The sequence below is a fragment of the Sabethes cyaneus genome, chromosome 2 (genome assembly GCF_943734655.1).
Source record: "Sabethes cyaneus chromosome 2, idSabCyanKW18_F2, whole genome shotgun sequence".
Classification (NCBI taxonomy): Eukaryota; Metazoa; Arthropoda; class Insecta; order Diptera; family Culicidae; genus Sabethes; species Sabethes cyaneus.
The window spans coordinates 226,154,799-226,174,846 of record NC_071354.1 but is presented as its reverse complement, the minus strand read 5'-3'; the positions used below and the strand labels follow the sequence as shown (position 1 = coordinate 226,174,846).

Below are 20,048 nucleotides of genomic sequence, written 5' to 3'. Positions count from 1 at the left end.
GTTTGTTCAAGGCACGAGTCTTTTTCTTGCAGTTTTGGCCCTGCCTTTTCAGTATAAGGGAATGTAAAAGTCAATATCTCTGAATTTTGCAATAAAATTTTATCTTTTTCTGTCGCAAAAAATATGTTTGTTATCGAATAAGATGTTCGATTGCGGCAATAAAAGTAAGAAGACCCGTCACATCATTGGATTCCTTACGAAGGTATCTTTCTTTTAGCAACAAAAGAATGAATTTCTAGCCTACAATTTCTAGCATTTCTAGCACAATGTTCACATTAAGGCTAATTACAAAATTTCACTACACTATAATTACACTATAACTATAACATAGCTGAACATAACTATAACATAGCAATAACATCCACTCACGTAAACAATCCGCAAAGTTCTCCTAACTAAAGTTCTCCTGTTGAGTGCTTTATGTGTATGTTTTGAATTCTCTTAAACTCACAAAGGCAATACCTAGGAGTTATACCTTGTCGTTTAATATGTTATATTTCAGTAAATTGAAATGACAGCTTGATGGTATAATTTTATTCAAATTTTTTTCTCATTCTAATTCATACGATGTTAACACACAAATTTTTGTTTTGTTTCATATCTTTCCAAAAACCATCTTTCGATTCGAACAAACAAAACAAAAAACCGTTGCAAAATGTGATACAATACAGTTTGCTCTGTGGCGCTTCGGAACGTTCCCTCCGGCGGTGGTGGCCCTGCCGACGTGGACGATGACGCCTTCCTGGAGAACATCTTCCAGCTACAGACGGTGGAAAAATTGAAAAACTCACACCGCTTCCTCAAGCTAACAAGTACGTACCGAAAAAAAAATTCCATTAAACCCACCACCAACATCGGCACGACACTCCCAGTCCCAGCACAGAGCCTATAGGTACTCTAGGTCAGATTTCGTACAAGTTGCAATCACTGATTTCTTTCTTTCGGTTCGATTTGTGGATAACTTTCTGCGGATGCATAATAAATCGAAGCTGGAATAATGAAATTAATTATATGTTCGAATTTTTCGGCTGCTTTTCGCTTCAGGTTTCGGCAAAAACTGAACCAAATAAAGGGTTCTGTGGGAACCAGCCTCAGATTCGATAAGTTGACCCCTATAATGCACGCCAACCTTATGCACACAAAGAAAATGTCAAGTCATGTTGCAGAAAGGATCAAATTTTTGGTTTTGAAATTTATTTTTCAAAAAAAAAAATAACAGAAACCTTACCTTTCTCCCACATGGCATTACCAAGCACAAAACCCGCTGCCTGTCGATCCCTTGAGGTGAACTAATTTCGCATACCCGCAATTAATATGAGTTTTCTCATCTTCCTCCCTTGCTAGGTCGAAACTAACCCACCCAAAGCAAATATTATTGCAGATTCCTTCGATTCGCTACTGAATAAAATCAATCATCTGCCCTCAGCTTTGAAAAAAAAGGAATAGAATAAAAATAAAAACGAATTCCGCACCAAAAGTTTGAATTGAATCAAGTAGTCCTAGCTCCTTTGTGCGTCGGGACAAAACATGCAAGCCAAAACGGAGTCCTTAATTCCAATCCCATCCGGTCTCGCTGCTGATCCTTGTGAGAAGAGAACTCTTCGCTCGATTGTAATTGTTATTTTTTTGTCCGACCCCTCAGACCGGGCTGCAGTTCGGAGCTTCGGATTTTTCGATATAAAACTGATATCACCTGTCCAATGTAGGAACGAACATACCCTTTTCGTACCCACGACGGGAGTCGTGATCCCGTGATCGTGATCTGGAGCGAGACTGTTGAGTCCTGAGCCAGCGCCCGGTGAACAGCACGAACAATGAAGGAGAGAAATCCTTTTTTTCCGTTCCTCTATTTTCCAGTTCGACATTCTATACTGCCCACTGATGCGGGTCAGCATCGAGTCGTCCTTGATCGCATGTTTTTTTTTTTTACTTTTTTGTTATTCTCAATCGTTTCATGTGAACTTTGATAAGACGTAGGATAAAGGAAATGGCATTACATACCGGTTTTAATTGCTATTGTCGCCAGGTCGGCTAATGCGGAAATTCACCGCCAGGGATGCTGTCTAAATAGAGTTGAAAGTTTGGTTTTCCTGTGAACTCTTTTTACGCTAGTGGGCTCGTTAATCCCCTGCAGGATCTGGCGCGCCTGCTGCGATTTCTTTTTTGTGATTCGCTGCTGCATTTTGGTGCAATTTGCGATCTCGATTGCAGTTTAGCACATTCGAACAAAGCAAAGCCTCCCTGCGATTCCATTAGTTTTTGACCAACTACGTATCAATGTGAGTTTTTAGTTTCCAGTCCGATGGGAACCCGCAGAGTGTTCCTGCATCATTATGATTTTTAAGACGAGATTAAGAAAGAATAACTCAAGCACATTTATGTTCACAGTAGCTGACGAAGAATTAAATGTGATTTTATTTTTCTTCCTACCTTTTAGGCTCACTACCTCCAAGCCCTGCAGATAGTGGTGTCTCCGATGTGGACAGCTCAAGTAGTGGGGGCCAGCCTGCCTGCAGCGACGAACTCAAGGCCCGCCTAGGAATTCCACTGAACGCAAACAATAACAATAACAACAACAATAACAACAACAACAGCAACAACAACGGATCAAGCAGTAGTAATGCTGGTGGAAGCAACAGCAGCAACGTGTTACTGCCGGGTTCCGCCGGCAGTAGCGGAGGTACCGGCGGAGGTGGCACCGGAGGCGGTGGACTTCCCCCGATCAACGCGTCATCGTCAACATCGCCGACGTCATCCGGCTCGTCCCTTCCCTCCTCGGTGGCTCTCTCGGCGGCGGCAGCAGCGGCGGCCGCCACCCAGCAACATCTGCAACAGCAAGCCCAGGCTCATTTACCGCCGGGAACTTTCCTGCGACCCAACTTCTACCATCACAGCTCACCGCCCCTTAGGAATATCTGGAACCAGCGGAGCGTACCCCGTAAGTACCCAGAATGTTATCAATTGGCTCGACTAAATTAACCTAATCATTCCCCGTCTGCGCGATATGGGATATTTGCATAATCACTTATCAGTCGGTGCTAGAGGCGAGACAGTGACTTACCAATCTACAGGGTTTATTAAATAGGTGGGAACTGACTTTTTCAATTAAAATGCTTTTGGTAAACATTGCAATTATTGGTTGATAGCTGACGCGAAATGAAGAAGTCAGCGTTAATATGACCACAGTACAAATATTCTACCCTGTGAATGGTAAGAATAAGTAGAAATGTTGTACTCAGAACACTAGCGTGCCCAGGCATAAACACCCGACCTTTTAGAGGAATGTTTTGGCCTGGAAAAAAGGGTAGGTTCCGGTAGGATGACGATTTTATTGTTACTTATCACAAAAATACCAATCAGTTGGGCTGAAAACTCCATAACTTTGTTTGCAGTTGGATCAAAAATCAAAGCTGAAATTAGATTTGAAATTGGACTAGAAATTTGAATTGAAATTGAACTCTAAATCGGACTTAACATAGGACATTAAACGAGGCTTGAATTTGGGCTTGGAGCTTTACTTCATATTAAACTGGAAATTGGACCTAAAATTGGATTTGAAATAGGACTAAAAATTGGATTTAAAATTGGACTTAAAATTAGAGTAAGATTGGAAGTTTTACTTGGAATTAGACATGAAACCGGACTGTAAACAAAATGTGAAGTTTTTATTTGAAATTGGATTTGAAATTTAGAATTGAAATTAGCCTTGAAATTAAAGATTAATTTGACTTAAAATTGAACCTAAAATTGGAATTAGATTAGATTTAAATTTGGACAACTTTGAACCTTAAGTTTTACTTTTATGGAGATATGCACACGAAATTTTACTTGAAATTAGGATTGACATTTCTCGACTTATGCATCTTAATGGCACTACACATCTAATTTGATGAATGTTGGTGGTCTTTGAATTGAAATCAGTTGGGAGAATCGTGGCGAAAACGGCGATTTTTTATAAAATCCAACATGGCGGCCAAAACCAAGATCTCTCCTCTTTACAGAACTGTGTCGTTTGAAGTTTGTTTCATCGCAAATTTTGGAACTATTGCAATTGTTTTATTCAGTTAATGCCGTTGCACACCTAATTTTATGAATGTTTTTTGTAGCATTTTTTCTCAACTTTCGAATGGTGGTCTTAAAACGAAAATCGGTTGGTGGGCTCATGGCGAAAACAGCGATTTATTGATAAAAACCCATTATAGTGTCCAAATCCAAGATGGCCGCCGAAAAAAATTTTACTCCATTTGAAGCCTTGTTCTTCTTTACATAACCGTGCAATTTGTTAGTTGTTTTGTTGCAAATTTATGAAATTTCACTTCAAGGTTTACTGAAAACTCACCTTTTTTTGAAACTATTAGGGCCCTTGGCGAACGAGGGGTTCACTATTTCTAGGTATTAAAAATATAATTCTCATTTTTTAACCATTTTCAACCAATTAAGTGCAAATATTCCAAGCGGCCCCGTTTTAACGAGAATTACTCCCATGTTACTTATTCCATTGTTCAGTTCTTCGTTTTTTTGTCCTGTTTTTTGTTAAACTCAACCCTCCTCTGTTTTTCACTTATTTTTTGCTACTTTCTTTCCCGTTTTCACCTTTTCTCTTCTCTTTTTCCTATTTTCTATTTCCAGTTTTCGCCTTAATTCTTTTTATCTCCTTTCCTTCTCGATTTTCATCTTCGACTGGTCCGTTTTTCCTCTTTTGGATGCCAGGTTTTTCCATCTTTTCTACCACGTTTATTCGGTTTTTGGCTCCATTTTTCCTTTTCCTCTCCAGATTCCCTTTTTATTGACCCGGTGACGTCTTTCTCTCTTTCGTATTGCGTTTTTTTAGTACGTATTTCTTGCTTCTTGTTTTATATTCCATTTCACCGCTTTTTATCGTTTCCCTCGCTTTCTCTATCCGTTTTTTCTACGCCTCGCTGTTTTTCTTTTCCCTTTTGGTTCGACCCTTTCTTGTTTAGATATTCCTATTTCTCTCTCTCGCACGTTCTTCCTTTTTGTGCCAGCTGTTTCTTTTTTCTCTTTTCCTATCCTCAGGAACTCTGGAAAAACGAAACAGTTTTTCCTCTGTTCCGTTTTTCGTCTTTTTGATTGGTTTTTCTTCGTTTTTACTCGTACTTATACGTCTCCATATCCGTTTTTATTCTTTTCCAGTCTCGCTTTTTGTTTTCTGTTACGTTTAGACTTTTTTCTTTTATTTTTCGGTACTGGATTTTGTCTTTTTTCGCTTTTCTATTGAGTGTTTCGCTTCTGTCTGTTCCGTTCTTCTTCTTGTTAAGCCATACTTTTCTATCACATTCTCTTTTTCTAAAGCAAGCGGGATCCCTTTTGTCTTCCATTTTCATTTCTTTTTTTTCCTGTCCCGCTTTTCCTTTTTTCATGTTCTCGTTTCTCCATTTTCCTATTCTCGTATTTTATCTTTTTCGGGAAACGAAAAACTATTTCGTGTTTTCTCCTTTTTTGTCCCAGTTTTCTTTTTTCCTGTTCAGTTTATCCTCATTTACTTTCTCGTTTTCTTCCTGTTTTATATCTCGTTTGACCGTTTTTCCCGTTTACCTCGTTTCCTCTACCCGTTTTCTTTAAGTTTCTCTTGATTCCTGTTCCGTATTCCCTTTCTTGTCTCGCTATCTCACATTTTCTCTCTCGTTTTTGCTCTTTCTCTTTTCCTGTTTTCTTCTTTTCATGTGCCACTGTTTGCCCTTTCGCTCAGTTCTCGGGAAAAACTCAGCGAAAACGGAGCAGTTTGTCCTCTGTTCCGTTTTTGCGTCTCTTGACTACTATTTTGCCTCACTTTTCCTCGTTTTCAGATCCGTTTCTACTCTTTTCGTGCCTTGTTTTTTCAGTTTGTTTCTTTCACGTTTCGACTCTTTCGCTTTTCAATTCCATTTTTCATTTTCGTCTGTTCCGTTCTTCCTCTTGTTATGACCTACTTTTTCTTCTTCTTCTTCTTCTTCTTCTTCTTCTTCTTCTTCTTCTTCTTCTTCTTCTTCTTCCTCTTCTTCCTCTTCTTCCGCTTCTTCTTCTTCTTATTCTTCTTCAGCTTAGAGCCGGGGTGGCTCGTGCTGTTTCACGCACTCGTATCAATTCAACTCGGTCTTGGGCCACTCGTCGCCAATTTCCTAGTCGTCTCAGAAGTCGCAAATCGCTTTCGACCTGGTCGAGCCATCGTGCACGTTGGGCCCCCTGTTCTTGGTGCTGGTGGGATTGTTGAAGAGGACTATTTTCGTCTCACTGTCGTCCGGCATCCTTACGACGTGTCCGGCCCACCGTAGCCTGCTAACTTTCGCTAGATGTACGATGGGAGTCTCACCAAGCAGTGCCTGTAGCTCGTGATTCATACGCCTCCGCTTTCAGTTTGTACTCCGCCAAATATCGTCCGCAGCACTTTCCGCTCGAACACGGCAAGGGTGCGTATGTCCTCCGTAAGCAGCGTCACGGCTTCAAGTTCATAAAGAACTACCGGTCTAATAAGGGTTTTGTACATTGTTAGCTTCGTGCGGCGGCGTATGCGTCCTGATCGTAGCGTTTTACGAAAGGCAAAGTAGGCCCGACTTCCCGCTTGGATGCGCCGCTGGATCTCCTTACTAGTGTTGCTGTCCGCGGTCACCAGCGATCCCAAATACACGAACTCCTCTACCACTTCTAGTTCGTCGCCGTCAACTCTGTTACCGTCCGTGGGAGGCGCGCGTTTGTTTTCTTCGACGCATTTATTTTTAGCCCAATTCTCCTAGACTCCGAATCTGGCGTAGATTGCCTCCGCCATCGCAAAGTTCCTGGCTATGATATCGAAGTCATCTGCAAAGCCTAGAAGTTGGCTACCCTTGGTAAAAATCGTTTCTCGTGTAGCTCTGATCAGTCGCGTCAGTTTGCCCGAAAAACCGTGCTCGTGCATTATCTGCATTATAGTTTGTCTCGATCGACTGTATCGTATGCTGCTTTGAAATCAATAAAGATGTGATGCGTGAGCACGTTGTACTCCCGACATTTCTGCAAGATTTGCCGGATAGTAAAAATGTGGTCCGCAGATGCGCGAGCCCCCATGAAACCCGCCTGGTAATTCCCTACGAAACCTTGTGCTATCGGTGACAACCCGCGTAACAGGATCTAAAAGAGTACCTTGTAGCCAGCGTTTACCAGCGTAATACCGCGATAGTTGCAGCAGTCTAGCCGATCACCCTTTTTGTAGATGGGACAAACCAATCCTTCCATCCATTCCTCCGGTAGCTTTTCCTCCTCCCAAATCCTCGAAATAACCCAGTGTAGAGCCTTTGCTAGCGTTTCTCCGCCATGTTTATAAAACTGTACCGGTAGGCGGGTCAGTTTTAACTTATGATACTCATTTTCAGCCTATTTTTGGCTATTATTCAATTAACTTTCTACACACTTGTAACGTGAGTTTCCAGCAAAATGAGTGAAAGTCGATATTGTTATGATGACTATCATTAACTCAAGTCTGTACTGTTTACCCAAATTCTTTTTTTTTCTTTCGCTTCTGATTGAAATATCACCCAAAACATCCGCTTCGCGAATGCACTGCCGTCTGGTATGTTATCACTCCCGTCGTTTACCGGTCCGGGGCGCGGACGGCCGGCGGGAACATATGTCAACAAGTTCCGCAAGACAGACGAAGCATCGAAAAACTAACAAGTTATCGATCACCACTGATAAGCCGCTGCGCTGCAGCGGTGGTTCTATTTTGGGTGCTGGCTGGCACCGGCATGGCATATCGAACCATTTCACTCACACCCTCCTGTTTGCCGCTGCGCGCACCATTGGCGCACACGCGAAATTGCAAAAATTTTGACGCCCAACAATCCGCCACGCCGGTTGGCCTTGAACGGCAAACGTAGAAAAGCGTCCCGGCACTTAAAAATTCATTGCACTCTTGTTTACTACACACACAAACAAAGCGCGCGCTCTTCTATTACGGGTGCGCATCCCAGCTGCTAAGCCCGGCGCGCCGCCTCCTGTGACCTGTGCCTGTGCCTGTCTCCCAGCGGCTGTCAGCAAAACGCGTTCCGCGATGACACCATTTGTGCGATGCTGATTATTATTAGCATACCATCGCGCATCTCGTAAGCTTTGCCAGCAAACGATCTCCGGCTTAGCTTAGCTAGAAGCATTATGTCTCTCGGGACGCGACTGCATCATCCCGGATTGTTAACCCCGCACGCGATTGTGGAGTGCAGCAAGGAGCAACCTGTGGCAAGCTGTGCACTGTGCTGTGCTGTACAGTGCAGAAACAAAAAATAAAACATGGCGACATGCCACTCGAGCGGAAATTTGACAAACACGACTAACGGGCGCAACCAACAAGATCGGAACCGTTTACGAGCTGAATGTAAACAGAGTACCACCGACCCGACCGGTTGCTGCTTTGTGGTGGACGATCGCGAAGCGTCCACACGATACCCGGCCCGAAAATAACGATCCCGTCATTTTGACAATAATAGAAGATTAATCTTGTTGCCGCTTCTCTTCTCGCGTCGAAAAGGAATATCAAAAAATTGCGTTGTTTTTCGAAACACGCTGAACGCGTGATGTGTTTGATTGTGGAAAACAAAACGGAAAAGGAATTCAAGCTCCTTGCTCTCGAAGTTTTGCTCCGCAAAACTGAGTGCATTTCTGCTGTCGTCAAGCTCTATCTTAACCAAACTTCCTCATTACTCACGGAGTAGTAGTGTTCAAACAAAAAAAAGCAAGAATCAACAACGAAAGCGATAACAATATAATTTGATAACAATTCGCGAGTAAGTACGGGAAGCGATAAGCCCGAAAATTGCATACGTGACGCTCGCCGCCGGCAAGACAAGCTGCTGCTGCTGGCCGATAGCGCGCTGTTGATGCACATTAGTGTCAAAAAAAACGACTCAATTTGTTGCTCTTGCCCCTGCTCGCCCCGCCCGCACCGCGAGGGAAATAGAAGTGAGAGGGCAAAAATGTGTGCAAATGATGATTATGTTCTTTATTTAGCTGCTGCAGAGTGCCAAATCAAGAAGTGCACCATAGCCACCGTCCGTCTGCGGGTGATAACGGGCGCTACCTTGTTTGTTACGTTTTAGTGTCCGCCCGACCGATCGATGCAAGTCAAATTTTTTGGCCTATACGTCCTACCTACGACTGCGCTTTAGATAAATTTAATCTGCGCAAAGTTGGGGCCGCTTAAGCCATAAAATAGCGCCACTCAACGCTGGTTGTAAAACAATAATTGTGTTATTTATTTAGATGAATTACACTGTGTGTACAACCAAGCCCCGATGACGGGAATGATTTGTTCCAAAATAGCATTTGAATGCACTGAAAAATTGTTAAAAATTCTGCAAATTTTTGATTGCGAATTTTCGATTTCAAATATTTTTTAATGATTTTCAACTACAAGAAAGGGAGACTTTAACCCTGAAGATTAAAAATGGTTTAAACTGTATAAATGTCATACGGGTTGATTAGCTTATCGTCTGTCCTGCTGAAAACGATGCACAAGATAATGGATGTACATATAAAGCCGTCATATTTAGGTCAAAATTTCTCTGAGCAAATATAAATTTTTTATCATGAAGGCAAATCATCAATAATGGCAAGATATACGTTTGTAATAAACGCTAGAAGTGTCTTTCGAAGATATCATTTGTGCTTCATTGGTCATAAGAAAATAATTTTTTCACTACATATTGAATCAAATTAAATGAAAAATGACGAAATTTTGACGTTAAGTAAAGTTAGCCGGGGTGAGTGTCATCGCAGACTTCTCTGCAATCGGTTTAACTGTGTTTTTTTAAATTATTTCTGCTGTTGTTACTTGTTATTTGCACTAGGAAAGTCAGAAGCTATTTAACGCTCGTTAGGATGTAACTCCGAGTAGTTTGAAGGATGCGCCCAGCTTGTGCTTTATCTTCGTCCTGAAGTGCTCTTCATGGTCATTCTGTTGAATTTGCTACCAAGAAGCTGGTCAAAGTCATCTAAGACATCTCATCGATTAGAGCAAAAAAAAATCGTTTAGAGACGAATTATCAAATGTCTGATTAGAGGAATGAAATCGAACTTCTGTAAGCATTTCAACAAAAATGCTCTTCAAATGCCGTTTGGCTCATAAGGATCCCTCCACGATAAAAACATTTTTCGGTATCCTTCTAATCACATTCTGTATATGTGAACATGATTCAGTAATGCTACTCAAAATTAGTCCGATAGAATATATTTTTGTATCCCACAATCCCTCAAGCCGGTCCTTAACCATCATTCTAGAATTAGTTTCCGTCAAGTTCTATAACTTAGCAATGTCAAAAGCTGGCGATTAATTAAGTTTTCTCACTTAGAGCTTGTGGCAATGGGAAACAGCTCATTCGGCAAAATCTGGAAATTATTTGCACAGTTGATACCAATTTGCCAGATCCCATGAAATTAGCATAACATTCTACACAATCTTCAGCATCATTGGCGTCCCGAGACTGGGGTACGCTGGAGCACGTACCTTACATCCTCTATAAAATTTAATGTAAAAAAGTTTCAAGTTGAATTTCTTATCCGGTTTGAGGGAAAAATTCAAATTTAAATCTTATTTCAAGTCCACATTTATGCCGAATTTCCATTACAATCAGGAATCCAAATTCATTCCCAATATCATGTCAATTTCAAGTACAATTTCATGTCCACTTTTACTACAATTTCAAATTCAATTGCATTTGTAATTTCAAGTTTACTATGAAGTGAAGTTTCTAAACTAAACTAGTCCAAACATAAGTCCAATTTCAAATCCAATTTCATAAAAATATGATTTTAGGTCCAATACCAAATACAAACTAATGTTCATTCCTACAATTTTAAGTAGAATTTCAAGCAATTTCAAGTCCTAAAGCAAAGCAAAGCCTAGGTACTACATTCCGTTTTTTGAAACTTGACCGTCTGTTTTTATTCGACAGACTTCGCAGCCAGCTGTAAAAGTAGAGGACTATTACGTAGCTAATTTTATCGCCTCTGCTAGATGAGATTCGAACATACGATGAGGGGTTTTCCTGACCCATTTCAAGTCCTGTTTTACGTCTAATTTCACGCCCTAGTTTAGGTATAATTTCAAGTTTAATTCTAAGTTCAATTTTAGTTCTCACATAATGTTCAATTTGAGTCCAATCCAATTTTGAGTAAAATTTTGTGGCAAATTCAAGTGCGATTTTAAGCACAATTTCATGTGGAATTTTAAGTTTGATCCCAATTTCGAACTAAATTTTAAGTACGATTTCAATTTCAAACTCATGGTAAAATAAATTTCAAATTCAATTTTAGCCCGATTTTATGTCTTACATATTTCGAGTAAAATTTCGTGTTTACTTTCAAGCCCAATTTCAGCTACGATTTTGATTAAGTTAAAATGCGAATTTAAATCCAATTTAAGTCTTATTTCAAGTCTAATTTTCATGCCCAATTTAAAGTACTACTTTATGTCTTATTTCAATTCAAATTTGTTGTCCAAATTAAAGTTTAATTTTGAGTTCAATTCGAAGCTCAATTTTCTGTTTAATATTTATTCAGACTTTAAGTCTAAACTGGCCCGAATTGAAATCCTATTTCATGTCCAATTTCACACCAAATTAGAAACCAAATTCAAGTTCAAGTTCAAGTCCGATCCATGCTCAAATTGAAAACCAAATTCTGATTTAATGTCATGTCCAAGTTCATGTCTTATATCTAATCTAACTTCAAAACCACTGAGAAGCCCAGGCTGGGGCATATGGTCCGTCTTCTCATGGCATAACTCAGAAGTCCGGAGTTTTCAATTTATCGGCCAAAACGCTGACTATCATGCAGTTAAAACCAGAATTTTTTGACTGCGCGCCAATGCAGCAAATTTCCTTCCCTTTCTATGTATTGCCAAAAAGGTTATTATATCTGATCATAATAAAAAAAATTACATATCTGACATGGCAAGTAAAACGTCCAAGATGCCTCCCAAAAGTTGCTTCTTTCTCGGAACAAATGACTGCCAGATTTTCGGAAAAACTTGTTGACAATCTTGGCTTAACACCCGAGAATACGCGAGTAGACGTTCTTTCTATTATTCTGCTGCGTGACAACGCTTGGCCGCATGTCGCACCGATAAAACGACGAACAATATTTAATTATTCGGGTGATTCATTTTGAAACATGAAACTTGAAACAACTGCTCTTTTAACCTTAGGGAAACAGACCAAGTAGATTGATACTTCCAGTAGATTGAATTTGGTATGTTCATCTCTGTTCGTCATTCGTCTCAATGATTTCTTAATTGGACATTAGCACGACGCGGTCTTGTGTGGAGGCACCGACGGGACTTTCCCAGGTTTGATTGCTTCATCTCCTATTCTGTATCAGCAAAGTTCGTCTCTCACCAGCTACATGATTATACAATACAGAATCCTTCAAGAAGAGCAGCAACAACATTTCAACAGCAGGATCACTTCTAAGCACCTTCCTAACGCTACTTATAATATGGCGCTTCTCGACTCCGATTATCTCACGTCTTCTCCTAAATTCGCGCCCCATCCGAATTGTGGGCCTCTGTGGCCCACCTCGACTCGGACTACTGTCTCCAATTATTCCGATTCATCTAAGAAGAGTCTGTCGAGTTTTGATTTTTGCCTAGACTCCAGTGAGTCACATGAATGTCAATCTTAGTTCCACCAGTCTGCATGCACCAGCTGATCGATAATCTTCGGTACTGAAAGCCTGCTCTATATACAGAGAGCATCACCGGCCGAGGGAGTGCAGCAATTGCCAAGTAGGATTTCGTACCTCCGATCAATGCTTGAAATGTTTATTCCGTGAAAAAATTCTTGATAGGTTTGAATAATTACTTAAAAGGCCTAAAACAAAAAAAAAATCATTAACAACGCATGCAAATGAGTTCAAAACAAAATTGCCGTTAATCCGGAATTTCACAAGAGCCGATGGAATCATTGGTTCGTTCTTTTTCAAAAACGATGCCAGCCAGAACGTAACAATTGATGGTGATCACTACGAAAAGCCATGATCGTTGATTTTTTGTACCACAATTGAGTGTCATTAAATACTGGGGAGGAGTTGTGGTTTCAAGAAGATGTCTAAGTTTAACACAGGTCGCGCGTAGTGGCGGCACGTCAAATCCGGCCAAAACAGTGTCTCACTTCTGGGAGACCACAGGACGGATAGCAGGTGCTTGTGGAGACACTCGTCCCGGTTAGATTTGCCTATTGATTGTACTCGTTATGTTGTACGGCGGACTCATTTTGCCGATCCCACAGATGACCTGCGAAACCAACAATTTTTTGGTGAATTTGTCCTGCTTCTTCTTCCTCATTCCCTCAAAAACGGTCAACCGTGATATGTAAATATTTTGTGGCCGGCTTGATGTAAATCTCGTCATCCATCACGACGCACCTCGGTTTCGTCAGCCACTCTCGGTACAGATTACTGTTGTGGATTTTGGCCACCGTGCTTTGTTTGTCATTCCGGTTCGGTGCAATCAGAACCTTGCAGACGTAGACGGTTCATCGTTTTTCGGAAAAACCAACTGGAACCATTCTTCACCAGGCCAGCTGTCTTCAGTTTTCTGTCACTGCCTGATCGCTGCTGGATCGTCTGAGTCTCGTTGAATTACTTCACCACCCAGTACACCGTCGAATGAAGGATTTCAAGTGTTTCTCGATCCATCTGTGGAACGAAGTCGAATTTTCCACGACTTCGTAATTGTCGAAACTATCTGTCATATGTGAACAGATCTTTTAAAATGATAACAAAATCTGGGATTTTACAGAAAAAAAACTGGGCATTTCTAGTAGCAAATCCAGCGTAAACATTAAGGGTTATGTTTTATGTGAGAATGGTTAAGGTTGTGATAGTCTGTGACAACAGATACTGAAATTGAAATAGATGGAATAGATATTCACCTTGTTGGTTATATTATTATTTTTTTCAAAAGCGCCTCCCCGCGCAACTGCGTGCATTGCACTGCGTAAGCGAAACTCCGTCCCTGAATCTGACATTCAGAAAAAAAAATCCAAACAAACGCAAACCATACGCTCTTACGTAACCGCCGACCACTTTTACCGGAAGCTGCTGCCTGCTCCCTTAACAGCAGACTTGAGTACTTGACAATGAGAAAGTGCCAGCCAAGTGTGTTTGTTTGTTTACTACGGCCGGCCCGGACCGGACCGGACCGGCGGCACGCAACCTTGTGCTGGCAGCACACCTAACCTAACCTTGCAAACCTAGCAAAGCAAAGCTAGTACCTAGCTCAGCTCCGGAGAGCGAGCGGGCATTGTTCTTTGCGGAATCATCAAGGTAGCCAAGAATGTTGCAACACACAAACAGCAAATTTGCTATATTTCTTCATGGTGGTGCACTCTTTTCCGCTTTAGCGAAAAAAAAACTGCAAGCATCGGCTGCTGAGCAGGGCACATGGAAAACCTTTGCCGAAGGTCAACCCTACAACAACGCGCACCGCGCGCAGTTACCGAGTAACTAGTGTTTGCGGTCGTATGGTTTTATGTGGTTTATGCACCATCACAACCCGTAAAAAAACACATGTTCATGACGGCTAGTAAACAAAATGGTACTCGTGTTGTGGAACGTTGATCGTCCGAGTTTAGCCGGTAGAGACAATTCATCGACACCGGCACCGTGGCACGGCACGGCACGGCACGGCACGAAGAGGGTTTCCCGGCTGTTCTGCAGCGCAGCAGGCGGGTGCGGGTGAAGAGCGACGCAGTTTATTGCAAAACTTAACTCTTCCGGTCCGGTTTGGGGCCTGCTCCGCTCCGGTATGTACGGTACGTAGTAGTAGGTATAGAACCCGCACGGATAGGCACACACGTTGAGCGTTGAGGTTGAGGGAAATCAGGTTTTATGCAATCACCGGAGTCCGTAGCCGGTCGGTCAAACAACGGCCTGTGTGTACAATGATGAAAGAGATTCTTTTGTCTACGCGCCCACGGTTGCTGACGGTGTGTGCACTGAAGCGGAAGTACTCGACAATTTGAATGGGTCGCCATCGAACGATGCAAAGCCATGCGGACATCATCTTTCCCAACATTTTTTACAGGTGTCATGTACCCACGCCACAAACCGAGATTTACGGACGTGCTGTAAAATTGTCGCCTTTATTTAATATCCATTGCAGCAGTTTTAACGAGCCTCCGTTGAAAAGTTACAGCGCGAAGGAGAATTTGAATTTGATTTATTTCCTATTTTGGCAGGCCCTAGACTCGGCCGTGCCCCGTAAGTACGTGGTGAAATGCACCGGACGAACACAAATTCACCGCGGCGCTTCATTAGGAATTCAACGCCTTGCATCATCACTCCGATATGGATTTCCGCTGATGGTAACAATAACTCTAGGATGCACCGCACATCTCTTCTTTATGGCGCTACTCGCGCCATATTTTTCTTAACCGGCGACGTTTCCGCCATATTGACGCAGAAAATGAACGCCGCCTGCCGTATGCACTCGATAGGGTTCATCAACCTACTCCGGAATCCGGCGTGCTTCTTCCACACAATGACTATTCCACACTCGGACTGAGTAAGCAACGCTGCTGGTGACGACTTGCGTCCCGTAAAATCGCCAAATTGGTTCAAATTAAGTAATCACAAAAGCCGTTCACTTTTGTGGAGCAGAAGGAAAAAAAGCAGAACCAAATAGATTGGATGATCTTCGGTGTTGCAGTCGGGAGTTTCCATTAATAACAGTTTACGACCAGTGTTTGTGTGCTGTACGTGCGGCCGGCGGCGAGAAACAGCATCGCATCTTACAGATGAGGATAAAGAGCGAGTTAAGCGAAAAATTGCCAAAATGACAGTTTTATTTACGTCTTTCAGGAAGTGTCGGGGGCAGAAAGGCCCCCGATTCGGAGAGAGGGAAGAGTCATAAAAAGGCAAGACAACTTGCAGCAGGCGCGATCTTCCTCTCGCGGTTTTTTTTTCTCAGTTTTTTTTGCGGTTCAATACAAATATTGCCTCACATGTGCAACAGTGCGCCTGCCAGTCAGTCCGCCATAACACGATAGTGTAGGCGGACCTTAACGATTTCTCAAATTAGCCCGTTTTTTGCCAAGCCGATGTCTTTTTTTTCCTCCCTCAATCCGCTCAAAGATCTCGAGAAAACATTACGCCTTGCCTTTTGTGTCAGGAAGAAAAATGCATCCTCTTCCGTAGACGATTATTTCTGCCCGACGACCAAAAAATTTTACTCACACGGAAGCCATTTTGAGCGCAGACTGCGCGAACATATTTTCGCCACCTACGATTTCCTGGCTCAGCTTGTGCCTGTCCTGCCTGCTTAGCAGCACGTCGCCACGTAAGCTCATCCCCAGGCCAGGAAGCCTGTTCGGCGAGCTGCCCAAAATGGAATTCCCGAAAATTAACATACGCCATATTTGCAACGAAATGTGTCAATAAAACTCGGTTCATCAGACGTGCCTTTGACCGCCAGGACGGCACTACCCACCTCCGGTGGCCGGTGCAATTATTATAATTCTACGATTTAATTAATAACAAAGTACCGATTTATCGCCGCTTATCAATACAACACACTGAGCCGGCCTGCTCAAATTAACACACACTTAACCTGCGTGTCAACGCTCATTCTTCACCCGTCCACCGGGCGGGTGTAAATGATTCACTACTGCCAGCAAGCAGGAACTTCCTTGTCCCCAAAAATTAAATTCACCGTGTAAGCGCAATCGCGGGCATTGTTTACATGACACGATGCGATCCGAGCCGGGGAAGCGACCAGCGACGGGAGGAACGCCGAAAATTAGTTCCATTTAGCGCACTGCGTTCAACTGCGTTGCGTTGCGGCGGGTTCCGGGGCCCGGGCAAGCACACGCAGAGCATACGAAGAGCCGTGAGGCGGGGTACTGATGAGTGGTAAAGCATTTATCCGTCTGGGTCTGGGATGTTTTTTTTTTATGGTTTTCCTCCTCTTCGTGCGAAACACTTTCCGGGAAATCAGTTTTTGTCGCGTTTTCCTCACTCCAATCCAAGCTAATGTGTTTTGTTATGTTTTATTTTCTTTTCAATGCTTATTTCTATTGTGTTTTTCGCTGTGTCCAGCTGACCGCTTTTGACAGTGCGTCGTGCAGAGCCAATGTATATTGACGGCGGCTAAAGGTATGCCATACAGCTCTTGCATTGATGTAGTAAAGGTTTTGGGATTACAAATTAATTCGGTCCGTTTTGCTACGGACAATAACTCATTTATTTCAAAATTTAAATGACAATTCAGATTAGACAAAGTATTGTCCATTGCGTGCTACTATTTTTTACCATCTCTAAAGCAATTTTCGAATTTCGTCTGGAAAAAATGTTTTATCTTTTGACGGGGTCTAAGTTTCGAGTCAATTTTTAAACTCTTCGAAAGAAGTGAACCAGTGACTTGCTAAATTGTGCTGCATCTGTCGATACAACCAGTAATCAGAAGAGTTATATCCGGAGAATACGACTGGTGCTGTGAAATATTCCACCTGAGCCTTTCCAAATGCTGTTTCCCGGTTTTCTTGCCGTTTTTCTCGTAATAAACTAATCACACGAATAGATTGTAGTTTGTGCCAATTGCCCGTATAGGAATCATCCGCTTTTAGTAGCTCGTAAGACACAATCCACTCACCAAATACAAAGTAAGATTTTCGAACCACGAATATTCGACTATGGTGTTGATGTTACGATCGATGGCCAACGATATACCGGGCATAAGGTAGTATTTTGTGCTTTTTGGGTATTTTTTCCCTTCGGACACCAATTGAACATGCGTCATCCTTGACAACGCACATCAACCGTGTGCCTGGTCTGCCCTCTTGCTGATTGTTTACTGAAAATAATTTTGAATAGTTTTTCGTCGAGCATTCTAGCCCAGCCAGGCATGGGCAAAACACCGAATCGAGTGTTAACTGCCCTCGGTTAGTACATTTTCGAGTGTTAACTGAAATCGGGATCCACCGTACGCGAGTATTTTCAAACTTCCTAAAACACACATGGAGGCGCTTCTTACTTATTCCAATTGGCCGTGTGAGTAAATGAAATAGAAAAGGAAATGCAAAAATCTCACGCTAGCAAAAAGACACAAGTTCACGCTGATCGTCCAGCATATATCCGAGAATCTTTTACGAAGTAAATGCACCCATTTCCGAGTGTTTCCGATGTGTTAAAACACCGTTGTCTAGAAGACTACACTGAAACGGGTCGCAACTCATGGTTTCTACATCTTCGATCAGCTTCCTTCAGTGTCCAGGATTTATTTTAAGTTATTTTGGTATTTTGTAGAGTGCCTATTTTGTGCGAATTTGATTCCGATGATATTGGACTTAGAATTGTTACTTGGGTTGAATAGCAGCTTAGAGAGTGCATCCCCTTGCTTCCGTCCATCCAGCGTCACGAAGGCGGCTGAGGTCTCACCTCTGACACATGATTTTGATCTATGCAGCGTTGCACGAATCCGTGGAACTAGTTGCGTCAGGACACTGACCTACGAACGTGCTTACTATGGGCTTCACAAGCAATTGCGGTCGAGTAGACTAAGTCCCCGTACAAAGTGCACCCTGTACAAGACGCTTATTAGACCGGTTGTTCTCTACGGGCTTGACACACGGACAATGCTCGAGGAGGACCTGCGAGTACTCGGAGTTTTCGAACGACGAGTGCTAATAATGATCTTAGGCGGCGTACAGCAGAACGGAGTATGGAGGCGGACGATGAACCATGAACTCGCACAGCTCTATGGCGAACCCAGTATCCAGAAGGTGGCTAAAGCTGGACGGATACCCTGCAAAGATGGTGTTCGCCTCAAATCCGGTAGGAACAAGACGATCAGGAGCGCAGCGAGCTGGATGGTTAGACCAGGTGGAGCGAGATCTGGCGGAGAGTACTCGGTGTCAGAGGAATTGGAGAGCGGTAGCCCTCAATCGAGTTACATGGAAAATCTTTGTTCAACAGGTTTTGTCTTAGGACGGCAAGCCACCTAAGTAAGTAAGTGTCCGAACATTATCTGCCACAGCTCATTTCACTTGACTGAATCGTACGCCGCCTTAAAATCCACAAACAGATAATGAATCTTCAAGTTTTACTCACGGAATTTGTCTAGTAACTGATTCAGGGTAAACATCTGATCCGTCGTGGAGCGACCGTCACAAAAACCAGCTTGGTACTCGCCAACGAAGAGCTCCGCTAACGATCACAGTCTACAGAACAGGATACGGGAGAGCACGCTATAGCCAGCATTGAGCACTGTTAAACCTGGATAATTTTTGCACTGTTGTCGATGTCGTTTTTCAAAATGGGACGATTGAGGCAATCCAATCACTCCTCCAGCATTTGTTCTTCAGTCCAGACCCTGACAATGACCCGGTGGATTGCTTTGTACAGCCGCACGCTTCCCGCTTTTAGAAGTTCAACCGGAATACTGTCCTTCCCGGCAGTCTTGCCGTTTTACAGCTCACTAATTACCTTCGTAACTTCCTCCTTTAGCCGCTCCTCACCTGACTAACAGGCGCTCAAGTTCGCACCTTCTAGCTCAGCTGCTCCAGTGTGTACATGAAGCATTTCCAGGGCTTCGATCAACGAGGAGGAGTTAGGAAGGGGTTTGTGAGAGGTTTCTCCCCATTTCATATCTATTGGTTTTAGAATTCTTAGAATTATAACGAAGCAAAAGAACAATATTGCCGTTGTTGCTCGTTTACTTTCTTACTATAGCGATTTCAGTCGTAGTCGCAGTTTGATCGCAGTTCCGTCCATTCACACTTTCAAACTGTGGAGTTCCGTTTAGTGGCAAGTGCAAGTTCATTAAAATATTCGGAACTTCAATAAAGACTAGCAAAGCAAAGCCTATATTCTGATTTCGGAAACTGCTTCTCCCAACCAAGTTTCAAACATACGACGACTGGCTGGTAAAACCTACGTCGTATTTCGTGGCCAACCGGGAGACTAAACTTCAATAAAAGTGAACCAAATTTTAAAACTATTTCGCCCGAATAAACAAAAGTACCTATAGTAACTGTCAATGTACGTTGACTACTAGATCGATCGACAATCGACACAATCGGACCCAG

The 20,048-nt window shown here is 42.6% G+C and overlaps 1 protein-coding gene across 1 annotated transcript in view; it reads left to right on the top strand.

The window, feature by feature from the left end:
* Positions 1–20,048, top strand: part of LOC128734819 (ecdysone-induced protein 74EF-like) — a 118,325-nt gene that overhangs the window by 73,998 nt on the left and 24,279 nt on the right. The window contains 1 exon segment of the mRNA XM_053829183.1: positions 2,438–2,938. Coding sequence (XP_053685158.1) covers positions 2,438–2,938 — 501 coding nt within the window.